Source organism: Lygodium microphyllum, chromosome 8 (genome assembly GCF_053477565.2).
Source record: "Lygodium microphyllum isolate KBCC chromosome 8, Lygodium_microphyllum_v1.1.10, whole genome shotgun sequence".
Taxonomy (NCBI): Eukaryota; Viridiplantae; Streptophyta; class Polypodiopsida; order Schizaeales; family Lygodiaceae; genus Lygodium; species Lygodium microphyllum.
In genome coordinates, this window is record NC_141142.1 from 140,123,923 (window position 1) to 140,139,744 (window position 15,822).

Genomic DNA, 15,822 nt, shown 5'->3' on the forward strand with positions numbered 1-15,822 from the left:
GAAGCATGATTGTGGTTGCAACAACTGCAGAATTCTTCAGCGTCCTCAGCCATCCCCCTCTGCCTGCACACCCTCAATTTATATAGGTGAGGGGAGGGGGATCCTCCCTCCCCTGCATGGCATCACGCATGAGCCTCCTCCCTCCAGAGCATCCAACAAGGATGCTTAGTCATCCACCATTCTCTCCCTCTCCCCCAACACGATAGTCGGCTGGGGGAAGGAGGCAATAATTTTTTTAAAAAAATCCTAATTCAAAAGAAAAATATTATCCCTAATAATTATCCCAACCTAAGAGGGCATTCATGGGAAATGCATATTTTTATTTCGGAGTTGTTACATTAAGTCACTTGCACTAGTTCTTCAATTGTTTTCCAATCTATCATAGCAACGACAACAACATAGGAAGCACAATAATCAATAAGTCAATTGGGTATTGCTAAATGTTGTAGTCCTACTTAGCGTTGTAGTCTCTGTTCATTGTAAATTGTAAAAGGACCTCCATCATCATTTCCACGATTGTGGTCCAAATATTCCTCATCTTCAGTGCAAGCTAAATCGTGCTCCTTTTGGGACCTCCATCATCATTTCCACGATTGTGGTCCAAATATTCCTCATCTTCAATGCAAGCTAAATCGTGCTCCTTTTGGGACTAGAACACAACTTAATCCTAAAGAGTGATACTTTAATAATTGATCGTTGTAATTTATTTATAAATGCAAAAAGTATGGTTATGTACTATAATCAACAATGATAGATGCAATGTTAAGGGTTGGCCAAAACAACCTTGCATGGGAGGAGAATTTACAAAATAAGACCATATCGCTCTCTTATTTACAGTAGGACTTCATTAAGAAGCTAGTTAATGAACATTTGAAACTTCTCACTTGGGGAGACTTGGTAGAGATTCAAATACCACTTGCTTTCTAACTCTCCAAATAGCAATCAAAGTCGTGCCTCAAATGACATGCCATTTGGACCAATTTGTGATACTCATTCTCCCTTGCAACTAGCAAAGCTTATTTCCAAATAGTATTGTCATGAAGGCCGGTCATCGACAACCACTTCTACATTTGATTTAATGCTAGTTGGATCTCCTAAATTCCCAAAATAGATGGAAGATAGACTCTTCTCCAAGTGATAGAGTTGACCAGATAATAAATTCATACCATGTCCTTTGTATGTTTATAGTAGGCAACTTTCTCATAGCAATTTTCTAGAGCATATAATTCACATTTTTAAAATGAATGGCCTTCCACACTTGCACCACAATTAGTTGTTGTGAGGCCTCTTTTGACATATGTCCATCAAATTTGCACCAATACAAGCGAGCCTTTGGAATCTAGCTAGATTGGACTTTAAGCATCTCATGCCCAAATCTAGATTGGGGACTTCAAACATGTCCTATCTAAATCCAATCAATTGTACCCTTTGTATCTCTAGGTGCTAGAATTCAAAGTGAGGCACCATTATGTAGGAAATTTTCATGTTTTCTTTGAGTTTAGCCTACATTTGATGTCTCTTTTGTTCATTCTACCTACTAGCTTCTTCTCATGTAAATCTACTTATTGACCATTGATGAAAGAAAGTGAATTTAACCAACCATATAGCCTGAGGGAAGTATCATCTCTTCAGGGTTTTCCCTTGCATTCGATATGTCCTATTGCTTCTTTCCAAGAGTTGAGAATAAAGTCAGTAGAGGGAGATTGCTTTATGTTCATTTCAATGGCTAAAGCATAGGACAATCCCATCAACTAGCTCAATATCACACCCTTCCTTTGTAAGAGTCTTTGCCAATCTAGAATTCCAGTAATTAGGCCCACAACTAGGATCTCTTTGAATCCTCAACCCACTTGAGGGTAAAACAAATAGCTCTATTAAATAAATTAGCAAATCCCATACCTCCCAATTCCTTGTATGAACTAATATTAGACTATTTTATTGCATCATGATTTTGGTTCATTTCTCGATATGAAATCCCCAATTATACTTGCAACTTCTTGCCAAGCAAATCTAGGATAGGGAGTACATAGCTACAATGGTGATCATTGATTGAAGTGTATGATTAAGCATTATATCATATTATAGTCTCTAAGTCTGGGCAGCCAAACCCTCAGTGCCTATTTTCCTTAACCAATGTTTACATTATGACACCATTCTTGCTGTATAGTCAACAACCTGTTATAGAAAGTGATTTCATAACTACATTTATGATGACATAGAATAAATTTACCATAACTGAGATGTCTCCATATTTTTCTACTTTCAAAGCTAATCCAAAAAGCACTAAGACATTTTTCTTGAAGTTAATCCCTAAACCAATTGGGTACCCCTAGTATGAGAAGACTTTGCTCATGTCAATCTCCTTTAGGTTGAAGACTTTCAGGACACTGTTATCCTTCTCAAGATGGCTTTATGACTTCTATTATCTCAACTCTAAGCTTGGAGCTTGACATATTAAAGAAATCATCATAGACTTGAAAGACAATGCCTACTTTCTTGACCTTATACCATGATATTCATTTAATCATCAACAAAAAGTTGACATGAGAATTCTATATGAGCAGGAAGGGGAAGGCCTCTTATCATCTTTTGGTTAACCCCAATTAACCATGAACTTGATTACATAATCAAGGGATCTGTGAGTAGGGGAAACAAAAGTTGAGGTAAGGGGAAGTCTTTACATACCATAAGCATTTTAATGTGAAAGGAGAATGCAAATACCTATTAATACAAATTGTTGCAAAGTGAAAAATAGTACATTTACCATATTGCATAAGTTAGGCCCAAAGGCCACTTTAGCAAAGAGAATTAGCATGAAGTCCAAACTAACTATATTATAGGCCTTATTCAGGTCCAAGGATAGACGTGTGATCTAGTTGTAGTAAATATTCAACATAGAAAACTAAGTTGAGAATTGTTTCATGAACTTCATGACCATGGATGAAACCAGACCACATCTAGTGGATGATTTCTCCATACAAAAACATGATGTGTAATGCCAAGACTTTTGCCATGAATTTGTAAGACACATTGAGCAATGTAATAAGCCTCCAATTCTTGCAAGAATGTGTTTTGGCATTCTTGGGAACCATCTTATGACATCAACATTGGTAAAACCTAATAAATCACCCATTAGCATGACCTCATGACCATACAAGTTAGATCTTCAGCACAAAGGTCCCAATATTACTGAAAAAACTTAGGTTGCTATCCTGTCCATCCCAAGAGATTTTTTCACATTCAATTTTCCCACCATAAGTTCAAGCTCCTCCTCCAAAGAAGGTTGTTCCAAATTTGTAACCTTTTTGAGAGAGGCAAAGCTCAAGATCTACTTCAAAGACTTAAAGAGTTGATCACAATCTTTTTCATTCATTATAAGGTCATGCCCAACTATATCCAATGGGAAAGAGTCGAAGGCCGATCCTACTTCTTTATCTCCCTTAAGTAGAATACCACCTTAATCCATCCCCCGCATAATAGTAGTTTGCAATCTTTTGTTCCTCACTACCTTGAAGAATGTAGAAGTTAGACAAACTTCTACTCTAAGTTAGAACATTGGAGATTGAATTCTTGCACCTACAACTCTCAATTCCTCTTGATTTTTGAGGAAAGTCCCAATCTCATGAAAAAGGTTATACACGATCTCCTCATGTGGTTCAACAAGAAGATCATCCCTTAAGTGACTCACGACAAGTGGGACTACCTCCCTCTATATTTAGCGTGCTCCATGCCATAGGATTTGCATGCATTAATTCTAGCATGGGCCCCCACTCTTGGGTCCCTTCCAACATTAACCTCATCCACACCCCATCAACTCACATTTACAAGCATTATGATTCATACAACAAAACATATAACTTGAATGGAGGTGGACCCCTTGATTAAGCTATGATTCAACAAGCATGAAAATTGGAAAACAAGAGGCTAACCGTTTTAGCTTGATATGGAAGATAAATGTAATGGTGAGATTGTAGGGTTGATCCACCATCCACATGAGATCCAACTAAAGAGCTCTCCATGAGTAGTCCCATTGGTTATGCCAACTAGATTAGCTTAGTCATTACCCATGTCTAAAGTAGAGAGATCAAACAACTTATAGGTGGATACAAATGATTCCCATGCATGAAGCTCACATGTAGTAATGTGTTCACCCACATTTGTTTTACTATCATCACTTGCTATCATGTTCTAATCACCCACAAAAGTAAAGTCATCCATTAATTTTGTTTGGGCTAAATGGATCCATAAAGTAGCATTGTCATAAGAAAGGTTAGGTGTGTAGATAAAATCGGTATTACGAACGACCTCTCTAGTCCAATCAAAATTTGGATGAACTTTGCAATTGCACCTAATCACAACCGATTTCAAATGGAGCTATAACTTGAGAATCAAGGCACCCCACTATCCCTTATCGACATGTATTGTCAAATGGTCCTACAGTATCGGAGCCACATTTAATCTCTTGCAAAGCGGGTAGACCACATCGAGCTTGTATTGTCACGAGATTTTCATGAGTGAATCCTATTGGTCAATGGAACAAACCCTTCAGACATTCAACATCAGTAATGTAATGTGTCTACTCAAAATCCAGATGCCATCAAATAGCCTAAGTCATCCTTTTAGGGTAGCATACACATTAACAAACGACTTTCCTTTTGTAACCAAATTTTAAAGCGACTACTTACATGATACATATATTCTTTTCCTTTTCCATCACTCCCAAGTTGAAACATTAGTAGGATATTCTCTTGTCAATGTGCTCCTCATGAAGTAGTAACCTACCCAATGCAATAGCAATTTTTTTAAATTTTGGCCTCAAAGATCAAATATGGCATTTTGAGAGCATCACATTTGCAAGAAAGAATCTTGCAATCCAAGGTAGTGTATGCACTAAATTTCCTTTGAAACCCATAGAGCATGCTTGAATTCAATTGTGCTCCACCTAAGAGGCAACAACAATTTGATAGAATCCTCTTTTCACAAACTTGGAATGCAACAATGCACATGTTTTGAAAGGTGGCTACGAATTGTTTGGGGATTTCTGGTTGAAAGGGCATTCTCCCTAAGAAATATGTAAAGAAGCAAGCATAAGAAAAATCATAGCACTTCATACACAAGCTCTTTGTGGGAAGATTGATGAAATCTTTGTGCGCTCTCTTAACTAAGGAGGGTGCTTTGTTTCATATCATTGAGCTTCTGGATGCTTATAGTTAAAGCTCCGAGGAAAACTTGTAGGTTAATCAACTTGTTCTTGACTTGACCTGCATAGGAATCTAGCTCCACCAATGTTTCATTAGGAGGCTTTGTTGTATTTGTACAATGCAATCAAGTCATTTTTCACATTCAAATCTCTTTTGGTTGGGGCATACGCAACACTCATGGAATATTTTGACATGCTTTGTTGTTTTTGCTAGCCAAGTTTCTTGCCTTCATCAATCTTTTGAAAGCTATAGACAGTAAATTTATTTCTTATTTCCATGCGATGCCATTTTTGGTAGTTTATTTGGTACCTCCATAATATCCATAGGGATAGAGCCAAAAACCCACTAGTTCATCCCTAGGAATCGAACTTGACTTCTCATGCTATACACATAGATGCCTTATTGGGGATACTCTAAGAGTTGGCCGGGCCACCCTTGTCTATTGTGGGGTCGGGGGGGGGGGGGGGGGGGGTTGATGTCATTGTGTGGCAAGGGGTGGGGGTGAGCATGGGTACTATGAACCCTCAAACCTCTATAAGCATGCTTTCATGCTTTTGAAAGGGAGTGCCCAGATTTGTTTAGTCCAATTAAGGATTTTGATTGGTAACAACGAAGGATCCTCTATTCCGTTTCGCAAAAAAGGCTCAAGCCTTTGATATGACGATGCAGGAGACTTCCTTTTTCTAAGTGAACCCTAACGCAATCAAGATGATCTTCGGCTATCTCTGCTCATACTGGTGCAACTAGGCCCTAAGAGCAAGTTTCCACGAGCATAGATCTTCAGGAGTAACTCTAGTGATGGCTGCTAGAAATGTCCTTATGTGCAATTGCAATATCAACTTTATATGTTGTTAGCTCAACTCCTATTAAACTGGCAGCATTTGGTGACATTTCCTATAAACGGGAGAATGGGAAAATTAGAGAAAATTCCTTTCCTATGGTGACAAACAATTGTAGTTCAAATCCCTCCTTAAAATGTGGAGTATGTGCTGTTGGATGGTGTTATGAAGATGATCTCCGGCCCTCCCCACATATGAAGGAAGTTTCGCCTAGAATTCACTAGTTTTAGAGAGAAATCATAGATATTGATAATTGCAGCTCATGGAAAGACACTCTGAATCCTGCTGGAGCCCTTCCCCTCTCTTGCATTATTAATACCTGTACTTAAGAGTACGATCAATTTTTATTTCCCGCCTGTGCAGTCGAAAAGTCGTCGTGCTCCGTTTCCCGCCTTCGCGCTCTCTCTCTCTCTCTCATCCTTCCCGTCGAACTACTCGCACCTGCGCCGTCATCCCTGCCCCTCCGAGCGCGACTGTCTCATGTCAGGAGGAATCGCACGAGGCCGTCTTACAGAGGAACGGAAGTCATGGCGAAAAGATCACCCTCATGTAAGTGGTTTCTGTTTCTATCCCCGTGCCTGTTCCTGTCTATGTTTCTCTCTATTTTTTAACATCTTTCCAATCAATGGTGGTCGTGTCGTCTCGAGATGCTTATTATTCTCTTTTTTGCAGGGGTTTGTGGCAAGGCCTGACTCGCAACCGGATGGTTCTTTGAACATGATGTTGTGGCAATGCATTATTCCCGGCAAACATAATGTGAGTTTGGGCTGTCTTGTCCTTTGGTTACCGTATGTTGGCGATTAAGGCTGTTCCCTGCCTTAGTGACTGTTGATTGGCGATAGCGCATGTTTATGGGAGAGGACATAACCATCCAAGTTGGGCCTTCATAAAATTATCCGGGGGACTCCTCCGCTTTTAGAAGAAGGAGGGACCTGCAGAGTTGTCTCGTAACCGTCGCGTTTTGCATCACCATTTTAGCCACGCATTAATATGTGAATGCGTTTCAAAAGCAATATCCGGCGCACAAGTGATTTTGCAATTGATACAAATGTCTCGATGCCTCGAACAGGCATAGGGACTTTTATTTGTAAGGTTGTGCGTTCAAGATCATTCGGTTGGACATCTAAAATCACATGGAGTGTTTAGGCTAGTTTATCCTCTTAATGAGTCTCAACTCGCCCAAAAGACACAAGAACTTGCAGTTGTGAGGTTGTGGGTTCAAGTTTCCTCAGGTGCATCAGCGTGGTGTATTTATTGAAGAATGGCCTCTTATCCGCCAAGTATTCATCAAAGTATGGCTTCTTATCCACTCAAATTCTTGGCTGGTCCTTAGTGGGATAATCATAGAGAAGGGTCACCATCAAGCTTTGCCACTCGTTCATTTGGAAGCTATTCTATTTACACATAGACTGTTGGTATGGTTAAGCTAATATTTGTAGGGAAGGTGTCTCCTCGAGGGTGTTTGGGTGTGTCTCTTATCATGAGAAATAAAGAGCACAAGTCCATTAATGGTTGATATACATTTATTATTATAAGCTTATGTCTTTTGTTTGCTCAATTATCTACATGATAGTTATTGATAATGGTTTAGAAATCAAATTTTAGGGCTATTGTTGAAACATATCTACTATATGAGTTGAAATGTTGAGAGATAGGCATGTGAACCTTATGTATACAACGGTGGATAAGGTTAGATGGATGTGAAAGGATTGGAGGGCAAGGGGAAACCCTAACCCTAGCCATCCAAAGGCTATTTAAATAACCTAGAGATTACTCTCAATTGTAGAGAGAGTGTACTGGTTGTACTTGTGAGCAACTCATTAAGCAAGATCATCTTGTACTTGAGCTCTCTTTTCCTTCTGTGCACACCTTCTCATGCTCTCACTTTGATATTCCGACATGTTATTAGAGCTAACTTCGACCCAACGAGCTTTTCTCAACTTCATTTCGCACTAAGTGCATAAGAGCATATTATTTTCTCATAATGTCTCTTCATCTCCATAGTTGCTTGCCATAGCCACCTTTGTTGGAGGACTTGAGGAGAGCAAAAGAGAGCATTTCATTTCAAGATCTCTTTTGAAGGTCTATTTTCTAGCTCGTGGCATAGCATCCTAGCATGAAAAACTTAGACATTGGAGATGCAGCAAGTTGGCATTGTAGCAAACATAGAAAAGGTGCCATTTTTGATAGTCTAAGAGGTTTTAGAGGAATTCCCTCTCTATTGCTCCCAATAAACAAAACCTTGGGGTTCTCTATGGCAACCATAGCCTTGGTTTTTGAAATTTTCTACTAATTAAAAATTATCATCAATGATTCTATTCATTGATTTAAGCCCTTGGAGTTTGTTGTAGGTCTGAAAGCTCCATTTTAAGTTCAATGACACTTGGTAAACATCATTTAGCTCATTTAAAAAAGCTGACTTGTAAATATATACTATGAGACGAGTGCTTGTAAACACTAGCACTACATTTCATAGTTACAATTTTGTTTCTAGTCAATATGTGAAAGGTGTTTTATACTAAATCTCCATCTTGAGGAGATTAGTTTCTGTCTTAAACATATTCATTGAGTGCTTAATTGCCACCTTTCTTCTTGATCAGTGTAAGGCTATGTGTAGATTTTAAACACATAGACCATTGTCCTCATTCCTCATCTCATCTCATAAGGCATTATATTTGAGCTTGCTACTTATTAATCATTTCATTTGCTTTCGCACTTATTGGTCGTTGTGTAAAGGACTAGACACTACCATTGCCTAGTGCAATTAGTAAGACCTTCCTATTATGGCCATGGCTTATGTGACATGCCGATGTTAGATCTTAATTTTGTAAGTTCGATGGAAAAGACTTTAATCCACGACATATATTAGTGAAGTATGAAATAATAAAATGGAGCTATTGGCCCTTCACCAAAGGGACCAAGGTTATTGACCCGTCAAACTTCCTTGATGTAGAAGATGATGAAAGAGTCCAAGCTATAATCATGCTTCATTTGGATGAATCTTTGATTTATCATATTGACCAACTCTCCATTGCTAAGGAGAAATGGGGTGAGCTTGAAAAGCTTCATGGAGCTAAAGGAAAGGACTTTTAAAATTTTCCTTAAGATTGGATTTTTAAGCTCAGAGTACAAGCAAGGAGAAGACTTGGGTAAGTTCATCTCACACATGAAGGGGCTCATGATATAGCTATCTTGAGTTCAAGCTCAAATTCATGATGAAGATGCAATTATAATTCTCTTGAAAGTTGTAAAGAATGTATTTTTAACCCTTGTAAGTACTCTTATAAATATTCCTAATCCAACCTTGGAAAGCACCATCCAATCTTGTTTAGATGAGGAGAAAAGAAATAAAAAAGAAGGCAATACTAGTTAGGCCTCTATTTCAATAGTTCGTGAGCAACTCTTGGTTCATGCTATCTCCACCAAGTGCTCCTTTTGCAATAAGAAGGGATATCTTGTAAGCAACTATTAAAAAAAATATACTGACAAAATGAAGTGTAACAAATGTAAGAAGATATGGCATATTATCAGTAAATGTCCTACTACCCTTGAAGTACCAAAAGAATTGGAGGTCAACTTTGTTTCCAAAATACCTGATGATCGAATTTTCTAAATCTATAAATCCTCTACTTATAAGTACTCTTGTAGCCTGATTTATAAAGGCATTCCATTTGTTTGAGGGGGGAAACATTAACATGTCTTATAGTCCAATGCTACTCTGGCATTGAAGGGGGGTGTTGAGAGATAGATATTGTGAACTCTATGTATGCACCGGTGGATAAGGATAGATAGGTGTGAATGGATTGAATGTCACTCTCAATTGAAGAGAGCATCATTTGTACTCGTGAACAACTCATTAAGCAAGATTTAAAAAAAAAAAACTCGAGGACTTTCTCCCTCTTGTGCACACCCTCTCATACTCTCACTTTGATATTCCAACAGGAAAGTAGGCTAGGCTTGTATGGCTTTAAATTGATAGATATGGTGCTTATGCTATTTAAAACCACCTTCAAGTTTTAAAGGTTGAGAAACAATTGTTTGAAGAGTAGAAGCTATATTCATAAATGTTTCAAGAATAAGAGTTATACTCATGAATGTGTTTGATGAAGAATCTTATAATATCCTTTGGATCAAATTGATAGCAATGTTCGAGTCTTTGTTTGTTTGCTCACAAAAATGTAGTTCTCAACCTATTGTTTGTGTCCCCTTTTATACTTGGGTTGTCAAATGATTCCAAAATTAATAATGGAAGTATTAACATTGCTTTATCGATTGGGTGGTTTGTAATCTTGTGTGAATCACCAATGGCAAGAGTCATAGCTCCTTGTATCCATATGTTTTAAAAGCAGGCAAGGGTGAATGCTTGAGTGAATGGGCTATTTAAAAGTCATTATTGTACTAGGTAGAGCAAGAGCCTTATAGAATGCTTCTTAGAAATTATGTTTCTATGCTAGGCCATCTTTATACAAGTATGCAAATGTTTTGTAGATATTGAAGCGTCCTTGTCCATTTGGGATTTGGGGCATCATTTCTCTAGTGATGCCCAACACTTGCCTTGTTACTTTTAGGAATTTTGAGCTTTGACCAATTTTGCATATGTAGGTTATAAGTTTATCGTTTTAGTTAGCACATTGGTTACCACTTCATGGCCATGGTCATGCAATTGAGGGCTATGTACAATGTTGATTGCTCCCTTGGCTAGCTTGAAATAAGAGGCGAGTTTGTATAGACCACCTTGTTGAGCGTCTCTAGCCTAAATCTATATTGTAGCAAGATTAATAATAACTATAATATGCTTATTAGACTAAGATAGCAAATGTCTAAGTTGGCAATATGTAAGACAATAAATTTATCATGTATTGGGAGGCTTCTTTTGAGTGCACATAAACACCTTGAACTTTAAGTTAATTATTGGAATTTGAAACTCTCTAAACCATTCTTTCTTGTTAGGCATTAGCAAAGGCATATGCAAACTTGAATAATCACCATATGCATGTTAGATGGATTTTGAAGTGTAGTTGATTTGTATTAACATGCAGTTAGTTACTTGGGAAATTATTATTGTAATATTCCCGTGCTCCCCGTAGGAACCTCTCCTCCCCTAAGATTTTTTTTTTAAATTTTTTTAAACTCCCTCTCTCTCCCCCTGTCGACTGCATGGCGGGGAGAGAGAGAGTGAGAGTAATGTGGAGTAGGGGGGGCATGCAGCCCCCCCAGGTGGTGGGAGGCGCCTTCCTCCCTTCCCCTATAAAGGAGAGCCTTTTCCCCTCCTCCCTCGACGACAGCGGCCCTCTCCTTCAGCTCAAGCACAGGCGTCTCCTCCAGCTCGTCGTTCGGCAGCAGGCTCCCCCCCTCTTCTCTTGGACTACAGGCAGCGAGCGGCCCCCATCTCCGTCGGCAATAGCAGCAGCGTCCCTTGTGGGCTTGGAGAAGCGAGTCCCCCCCCTCCGTTGGTAGCGCGCCCCCCCTGCCCTCGTAATTTTAGTGCTCCGCCTGATCGTGAGGAGAAGAAGGGAGGGAGAGGAAGGAGAGAAGAGAGGGAAGGAGAGGAAGAGGAGAGAGAGAGAAGAGGAAGAGGAGAGGAAGAGAAGAAGAGAAGAGGGAGAAGAAGAGAAGGAGAGAGAGAAGAGAGGAGGAGGAGAGAAGCGAGGAGTAAAAGAAGAAGAAGAAGAAAAGAAAGAGGAGGAAGGAGAGAAGAGAGGGAAGGAGAGGAAGGAGAGAGGGAGAAGGAGAGAGAGAAGAGAAGGAGAATGAGAGAAGTGAGAAGTAAAAGAAGAAGAAGGGGAAGAGGAGGAAGGAGAGAAGAGGGAAGAGGAAGAGGAGAGAGAGAGAAGAAGAGGAGAGGGAGAGAGAAGGAGAGGGAGAAGAAGATAAGAAGAGAAAGAGAGAGAGTAAGCGAAGGAGAGAACAAAAGAAGAAGAAGAGGAAAAAGAAGAAGAGGAGAGAAAGAGAAGGAGAGGAAACGTAGAAGAAGAAGAAGAAGAGGAAGGGAGAGAGAAAAGGAAGAAGGAGAAGAAGAGGGAGAGAGAGGAGAAGAAGAAAAGGTGAGAAAGAAGAGAACTTGAAGGGAAATCAGGGAACGCCATTGATCACTCCCCCCTTGGAAATGGTGTCCTCTAACCCTCTTGCTATTCTCGTTGCTTATCATTCATGGTTTCTCTTCTATACTTAAAGTGCATGACTATGAAAACTCAAGTGCGTGAGTTGCATGAAATACTGACTAGCTTAGTACATGAAATATTGTCACATGAAATCTTGCAAATACGGGATGATTGCATGGGAGTCAAGGGGACAAATAGAATGGAATCTGTATGGATTGACGCACATGAAATGATAAGGTTTTTCATGCGCAAGAATGATAGAGTACATTAAAGTAACAATTAGATCATGCACATGTCGATATATGTCAACTTGAGAGATCCTTGTCCAAACTCTAGCCGATAGATGAGGATTGGATAACCTATGGTTAATCAGGTTGGAATCTCATTAATGTACTCTTGGTGACTTGGTGATGTGCTAGCAATATGGGTTAGCACTTGGTGACCTGTGATATTAGATAGCTACTCTAGGAATTGGATTGATCTTCTACCCTAAATAGGTAGCCAGGATTAATAAAGATCAAGATGAAATCACTTAGTTAATTTAAAGGTTCTGGAAGGAACTTGTTAAATCGACCTTGCGAAGCCCTAACCCAAGGGGGAGAGCGAACTTTAGGGTAGTTGATTCATGCTAAGCATGTTGCTTGGAACTGTTGAAATGGTTTTAACGAAGGTTGATCTTGTTAAAGATGGATATTGACCCAAGTAATGCTTGGTTGTTTAAAAAGGTTGTAAAAGTGTTTTGATACATCTAAGTTAAATTCTGGTTGTGCATGCAATGGGATTGCGATGCCTTGAAGCAAGTGGTTGTGCGTTCCACTGTTTGTTAATGTGGTTTTGGATGTTAACCCAAGTGGGGTGTGATTGATGATTGCATGGCCGGGTCTGAGATGATTGATTGCCATGGAAACCAAAGGGATGTTTTTCCTAGTAATTGTTTTTAAGCTGGTTGCTTCAACTGTGGTTGATTTCCTAAAGGGATAATTGAGGAAGGATGGCGCTAGCTACTCCCTGCGAACCATTAAACCCTAACCAAGGGGGTTGTGAATCCGCGTCGGGAATGTGGACCGAACCCTCCGCGAGAGGTCTCTTCGCGGAAATTACTTGGCGAAGGAGGACGCTTGGGTGCCAGTGGGGACTTTGGCCGTAAATCCCAATGCCTCCGGGCCTTACACAAGTGTTCTACGCGACTCGAGATGGGATCTCGAGGCCTTGATACTAGTTACAAGGCAGAATCTTGGTAGGATAAACCTTCGGGTTTTGTTGCCAGGAGACGGAAGGATTTTTTCTGCGGAGGCAGAAAGGAACACTTAATTCTCCCTTATGAGCGGGAGACAAACATTAATTTGAAGATAAGTTAAGGAAGTATTTGATCTTGTTTTATCTTGTCTTCATGTCAGTGGCCTAAATTACATAAAGGAACCTGTGATTAACGGGTTAATTAAGAAAGCTGTTTTTATGTGTCAAACATAACGTGGTAGGTAATTAGATAACTAAAACAACCCCTGAGGTAAGCGTGGTGGATGTGACCAATGGGTCTATCCTACGGAAGGGTGGTCTCGGTTAGCTGAGAGCTTTCCTCAAAGGAAATGTTAATGAGAAATGTTAGGAAAAAGTCAGTCTATGACCTTAGACAATGTTGGCTAGGAACCCGGACTTCAGGTCAATCCTAGTGGGAACGGTCGGATAAGTTCCGTTGCGGGGCAGACTCGAGAGACTCTAGTTGGCAAACCCCGTGTCATTCCTTGGGAGTGCCGGGCGGCGTCTTCTAGATATATCTCTCGATGGATTGCTAAGACGTGTTCCGCGATTTGAGGAGTAGGCATGTGACAATTATTTGGTTCTTCTTGTCTTAAGATTGTCCTAATTGACATGAGAATTGTGATGGAAAATGCCCCTACTTGCATTCGGTCTTCTATTTTAATTCATAGGGGATTACTAATATGTGCTAGAAATTGTGCTATTCTATCTAAGGCTCTAGATGTTAGAAATGGATGTAGCAATGGAAGCATAACTAGTTGCTGTAATAAATTACTCAACACAAGGATGGAAGAGAGAAACACAAAATAATATGGCAAAGAAGAGGACTCCAAAGAATGGTTGGGAAATGGAGTCCATATACCAAACACAAGAATGATGCGTATACCAATGAGTCATTGGCTCATAGGCACTAGCATCGACTCTCTCTCTCAAATAAAACTTGTGGTGATGATATGATTAAATAAGGAGGTAGCTTGGTGTAGATAGCAGAAAACAATTTCAAAATAGCAGTATGTCGGTCAATATTTAATGTTGGTTGGCCAGCATCAAATGCCCAAGTATACATCACAATAGCCACAAAAAAATGCCTAAAATATCTAGCCATGCTCGACAAAACTCAAACTCAAGCATGAGCTATCTAGATTTTTAACATTCTCTCAAATCATGGGTGGTTTGATACAATACAATGATACGATGATAAAGTCTAATCATAGTCCATATAACTAAGAATCATCGGACCAAAACCATGGATACCCAAGTAGTGGGTGATCAAGCCATCACCAAGGTGCTCAGAGAGAACTCGATGTTGATGTCGATTGTGTTAGAATCTAAACAATAGAGAGTAATAATAACAACTCTTTGTGTTTGTCAACAATGTCTCGTAGTAGCATATAAGACATCTTGTTAAAAATGCATTTGACCATGTGCGACTATGGATTCTTTGCTTCGGCTCGATTGCCAAAGTGTCCTCTTATGTGAGCTCAGACTAGGAGCCAATTTCATTCTCTGTCAAAGAATTGCTCATCATGAATCTTAATGTCAATCCCAACTCTAAGATTTGAAACCTACTAGTTTTGAGTCAGTGTGTCAGGAAAATCTTGCTCTGGAACTTGTGCACTTGTATACTTGTATAGATGAGGCTCACTTGGTCCACTTCACCATCCTCTCACATGCTCTCTTTGACATTGGAGAGTTGTGAGGAATGATCGCATCACTTGTAATAGAAAGCAAGAGGGGTTGCCAAGCCCGTTCCTTGGTTTGAAGAAGATGACCTTGTCTTTGCCTTGGCCTTGGCGTTGGTCGAAGGATCCAAGTTGGAGTCTGAGAAAGAGGATAATTGAATGGAGGAGTCCGTATCTTGCTTCTTCTTCTTTCCCTTTTTCTTCCTTCAAGCTGTTAGTTGTTTGTAATCCTTGCACAAATGTTCCTTTTTACAATAGTGATAACATTGGGCCTTTGAGCTCTTCTTCTTTGTCACCCCTCTTTGAAGTTGTAAAGGCCTCACTGGAACCATGAGATTGTGATGAAACCCTCCTATATAAACGCAAAGACTCTCATGCTCAACCAACATCGAAGACATAAATGCAAAGGCTCTCATGTTCAAGCAACATCGAAGACATATGTAGAAAGATTACGGGTATTTATGATGTTCGAGCCCTCAAAGCATTGGTCACTCCATTAAACTCTAGAGGGAGCCTACAGAGCACAGTCTCCATAAGATGAGCCTCTAGAAGGATAGATTACATGTGGTGAGGTTGGTCTTCAGACTTGTGTGACACGAAGTAATAAAGATTGAATCTTGTGCTTTGGCTTGAACTTCATTGTTGGAGCTATCGATAAATAGTGACGGCATGCATAGGTAAAGGAGTCTTATACTACATAAGAAGCTTCATCCAAATTGTGGGAGAAGTCTTGTAGGCGGTG

The 15,822-nt window shown here is 39.7% G+C and overlaps 1 protein-coding gene across 1 annotated transcript in view; it reads left to right on the forward strand.

Annotated features, from left to right (window-relative positions):
- The first annotated feature begins 6,299 nt into the window (after nucleotides 1–6,299).
- Nucleotides 6,300–15,822, forward strand: part of LOC148032938 (SUMO-conjugating enzyme SCE1-like) — a 29,207-nt gene continuing 19,684 nt past the window's right edge. The window contains exons 1-2 of the mRNA XM_087683621.1: nucleotides 6,300–6,589; nucleotides 6,713–6,796. Of these exons, the coding sequence (XP_087539747.1) occupies nucleotides 6,521–6,589; nucleotides 6,713–6,796 (153 nt within the window). The 5' untranslated portion in view covers nucleotides 6,300–6,520. The remainder of the gene's footprint in view (nucleotides 6,590–6,712; nucleotides 6,797–15,822) is intronic.